This window comes from Galeopterus variegatus, unplaced genomic scaffold, assembly GCF_000696425.1.
Source record: "Galeopterus variegatus unplaced genomic scaffold, G_variegatus-3.0.2 Scaffold1417, whole genome shotgun sequence".
Lineage (NCBI taxonomy): Eukaryota > Metazoa > Chordata > Mammalia > Dermoptera > Cynocephalidae > Galeopterus > Galeopterus variegatus.
In genome coordinates this window covers 311,164-316,131 of record NW_007727528.1, presented here as the reverse complement: position 1 = coordinate 316,131, position 4,968 = coordinate 311,164, and the positions used below count along the sequence as shown (strand labels likewise).

General features: G+C 42.0%; 1 protein-coding gene across 2 annotated transcripts in view; it reads right to left on the bottom strand.

Moving 5' to 3' along the window:
- Nucleotides 1-4,968, bottom strand: part of PRPF6 (pre-mRNA processing factor 6) — a 62,435-nt gene that overhangs the window by 37,648 nt on the left and 19,819 nt on the right. For both annotated transcript variants that reach the window (XM_008576873.1, XM_008576872.1), the window contains 3 exons: nucleotides 3,994-4,072; nucleotides 3,317-3,493; nucleotides 2,926-3,081 (listed from right to left, as the gene is read on the bottom strand). In XM_008576873.1, the coding sequence (XP_008575095.1) occupies nucleotides 2,926-3,081; nucleotides 3,317-3,493; nucleotides 3,994-4,072 (412 nt within the window). The remainder of the gene's footprint in view (nucleotides 1-2,925; nucleotides 3,082-3,316; nucleotides 3,494-3,993; nucleotides 4,073-4,968) is intronic.

The following is a 4,968-nucleotide window of genomic DNA, read 5'->3' as shown; positions in this document are numbered from 1 at the left end:
GCCGGACACGGAAAAAAAAAAAAAAAAAAAAAAAAAAAAGAAACCTTAAAGCTCCAAGAAAAAAACCTAAGTAGACAAAAAAAAAGGCCTTTCTAAAAATGAGTGAAACCCAGAAATCATAAAAATTAATAATTTTAACTCATTTTAAAAAATCTGCATTATACTACTCTCCAGTTGTAAGTTTTAAAATTACCATGATAGGGCCGGCCCGGTGGCACACTGCTACAGTGCGCCGCTTGGGAGCGAGGCGGCGCTCCCGCCAAGGGTTCGGATCCCATCAGGATGTCTGTTCTTGAGGGGGGAAAAAGGGAAAGAACGTAACAAGTACTGGTGAGAACACGGAGAAGTCGGAATCCCTGTGCACTGCTGGTGGGAATGTAAAATGGTATAGCTGCTGTGGAGAACAGTACAGCAGTCCCTCAAAAAGTTAAACATAAAATTACCACATATTTCAGCAATTCCACTTCTGGGTATATATCCAAAAGAACTGAAAGCAGGGTCTCAAATAAATGTTTGTACAGCTACATTCACAGCACCATTATTCACAATAGCCAAAAGGTGGAAGCAGCCCAAGTGTCCATTGACGGATGAGTGAAAAAACAAAATACAGTCTACACGTACAACAGACTATCATTCAGCCTTAAAGAGGAAGGAAACTCTGACTGGCACATGCTCCAACATGAATGAACCTTAAGAACATTGTGCTAAGTGAAATAAGTCAGAAACAAAAGGACAAATACTGTAGATTCCACTTATGGAGGCGGCTGGGGTGGGGGCATGGGGAGCTGCTGTTTCACAGGGACAGTTCCAGTGTGAGGATGAAAAAGTTCTGCAGATGGTTGGTGTGATGGCTGCACACCACCACAAATTCATTTAATACCACTGAACATACACTTAAAAATGTTTAAAATATACAGTCCTTTTTTTGTAAAGATAAAAATAGTTGAAATAAGGGCCAACCCATGGCTCACTTGGGAGAGTGTGATGCTGATAACAACAGGGGCATGGGTTCAGATCCCTATATAGGGATGGCCAGTTAGCTCACTTGGGAGAGCATGGTGCTGACAACACCAAGTCAAGAGTTAAGATCCCCGTACCGGTCATCTTTTAAAAAAGAAAAAAAAAGTTGAAATAGCAAATTCTGTGTTATATATATTTTATTTTATTTTTTATTTTTTTGTCCTTTTTGTGACCGGCCCCACCGCGCTCAGCCAGTCAGCGCATCGCACCGGCCATCCCTATATAGGATCCGAACCCGCGGTGGGAGTGCTGCTGCGCTCCCAGCGCTGCACTCTCCCGAGTGCGCCACGGGCTCGGCCCTGTGTTATATATATTTTATCACAAAAAATAACCATGCTAAAATTTGTTCTTGAAGTAAATATTTCTGCATTCCACAAACAAGCCTGAAAGAGAAACGACACACAACGTAAAGAGTGACTATGTTAAAAGAAGTCTGAGAGGTAAATGGACACATGACAAGGCAGGTGTCTCACAGGACCACTAGAGACCAGCACAAGAAAACACGCTCCACACCACCCCAAACAAAAATGCAAATCAAATGAAGGCTCAGCAGGGGAGACCCAAGAGGCCCACCCACCCAGTGTTAACGAGGGTGGAACAACACATTTCAGAAGACAATTTGGTATTCAGTGAAAAATACTCTGATCCAACAATTCCACTTCAAAGATATTACAGAAACATTTACTTAAACATACAAACACAGAAGCACGTAAATTCATCAAAACATGATTTGTGATAGTAAAAGAAGCAGAAACCACCCCCACCAAAGGTCCACAAAAGACTAAATCATGACACATATAAACAAGACACATATCTAGTAACACAAAAACGTGCAATTTTTAAAATGTTACAGGCCTTTATTATAAAATATTTGCTCATGATAAAATTTCGAAAAGTATATAGTAAAAGATGAAGTGGAAATTAAGTTTCCCGCTGCATAAAATGGTAATGGCTGAATAGTTTATCATACTATTTTCTGTACTTCTAAGTATGTGTGAAATTTTTCCTTAAAAAAATCTAAAAAGAAGCTCCCACTCTACACCCCCATTTCATCCCCTAGTGGTGACCTCTATAGCATGCAACTCAGGACATTTTCTAGGGATGTGCAAATACATCCACACATGGATGTACTTTTCTTCCAACACAAATAGAAAATTACACACACTACTCTGCAACTGGCTTTTACGTGCATGACATTTGTCCCAGTCTGCTGGTTCTTTTGACATTATAGCGTTTCCTGTTGGGCTAATGTTTTTAATTTCTATGTAAACAAATTTGAAAGCAAAAGCGGTCTTCACAAGGTTCATGGAAAGACTCACACTATCTTTTATTTCCATTTTTCCAGAAACTGTGTGAAGTACCCTTGTACTTTCCTTCATGGTTTCTGATGTGCATCTCAGAACCAGAAAGGGCTCTCCACCTCACTGTGATCTGGAGCACCCAGTCTCTAAAGTAGAGCACATGCTCCCCACAGGCCACATGACAACCTACAGGGATGCAAGAAAATAATACTCACATTTTTACAGAGGGAAGGATGGTAAGTCTTATCTACAGGATGCACGCGCAATGGGCCCAGGTCTCTGAGGGGAGGGCAGTAGTGCCACACAGGCTGGCCCTTGGTTTAAGGCACTCTGTGTGCACGGTGCCTGTGTGCCCTACAGGTGGATGCACAGACCCACATGCATGCAGAATCCCAACCACTCTTTGTAAGGGGACAGGGAATCTTATGTTGTCACAGGTCTGCTTATCTCATGACAAAGCACTTACAAAGGACAAGCTTTTCATGTTTCTGTTTTGAGTTTCTTGGTTTTTAAAAAAAAAAAAACAAGCACGTATTAGTTTTATAATAAGAAAACAAAATTTTAAATGCCACCTGTAGGAAAACGCTGTGTGACAAGCTCTCACCTGGCTCAGCCTCATGTCCATCAGGGTGTTCCTCGCTTGGCCAATCTTCCTCATGTCCAACTCACCTGTGCCGGGTGTCATCAATCCTGGTGTCATCCCGCCTGGGTATGGAGTGTTCAGCCCACCAGGATAGGGTGTGTTCAGACCTCCGAATTGCTGGGGGGGTGGGGTGAGAAAGGATGAAACGTTGGCTTCCATCTGCATGCCGAAGAACCTTACTTTCTCTGAATTCTTTCCACTGTGCCCTGACATACACAAGGCTGTGCAGAAAGACCTAGCCATAGCACAGCTACTAAACTGTAGAAGTGCCTAATCCACACCACCCGCCACCCCGTCACCAATCATCTAACCAGACGGAAGGAACCCCACTCACTTTCTTTCCCATACTCACAGTTTGTCGGGGATCCACGGAAGTATGACTCTCTCCAGTCTGTAAATGCTTGGCAAAGAAACTGTCAGGAACAGGGGTCAGCTTCTCATAGCGGGGGTTCCGCTGGCGCTTGTTTCTGGCATCGCCAACCTCAGGGATGCTCAGCCACTCTTCCTCTGTGACTTCCGCCAACTTCCTCTGGAATGGACAACCCGAAAACATCAACTCTCCAGCAGAACGTCACAGGCACAGGTAGAACCACACTCTCCCTCACCCCTAGCCTCCAGACCATCCAGTTGATATGAACCAAGTAGCCTTAGAAGGGATTTTGATGCAAAAATGGTTTTCTACTTCTCTTACTGCGGGGAAAAAAATCAATCTATTGGATCTGCTCTACTTCACTAAAATGTAAATTATTCTGTCAAAGCCCAGAGGACGTGGTTTAGAAAAACTTATGCATGAATGGAGTTAAGATAATAAACGAAATAAGTTCACTTGTCTCACTTTTTACTGTAGGGGAAGGAAAGGGTTTTTTTTTTAACACACACATATACATAAAACTAAACATACTCGAGTGAGGACTTTCTTGGTCCAAGAAGCTACGCTCTGAATTACATGTAGAGCAAAGTTAGTGAAAGGCACTCTGGCTCTCTGCTGGTTAAGAGCACTAGAAACAGCAAGCCATTGCATCCGCTTACTTTGAGATCTGAGAACTGCTGTTGGATTTTGGGCCGTTCCATACGGTACTTCTCAATTTCTTCTTTCTCCCTCTGCTCCCTAGGAAATAAAACGTGTGCAAGTCACAAACACTGGAAACCCATCCTGAAACAAAGTTGCTTTATCACATGCCTTATTTAAATCACCAAAAAGAACAATCCCACACTCTCAGCAGCTAAATTGAATATACTTTAAGGTAGCTATGGATACAGTCACAAATCTAATAACACAAATACCTACCAAATGAAAACAGGCAGAAATTCACTAAAAAAAAAAAAAAAGTTAGGGGCTGGCCAGTGGCTCACTTGGGAGAGTGTGGTGCTGATAACACCAAGGCCAAGGGTTCAGATCCCTATATAGTGATGGCCGGTTAGTTCACTTGGGAGAGCGTGGTCCTGACAACACCAAGTCAAGGGTTAAGATCCCCTTACCAGTCATCTTTAAAAAAAACAAACAAACAAACAAAAAAAAAAACAAGTTATCTTACTTTAATATAAACACTTCCATCTGAGCATGACTTTATTTACTGCTTTAAAATTCACAAAATCCTTGTTTTATGCCCCCCCAAAAGAATCAGTATCAAGAAATAAAGAAAGTAATTCTTCTATTACAAAAAAATAAATAAAATTCACAAAATCCCAAAGGTAGGACCATCCTATGAATATCCAACTCAGAAGAAAAACTGAAACGCTGTCCTGGTTACACACCAAGCCCTCTGCTTAATCCTCCATTGCTGTTTCCTTCTCTTCCAAACAGCTCTTGCTCAGTTCCACTGCTCCATCTGCCAGAACTAATGGTGTGTATCATCACCTGTGAAACCATTCTTCAGGGATGTGGGGATGTGGATGATTTAGTACCATGTCTAGGCTACACCTAAGCATAAAGAATATAACTGGAAACTGTAACAAAGGATCAACCCAAGTAAACTAAAAGGAATTTGTTGGGCATAACTTTGC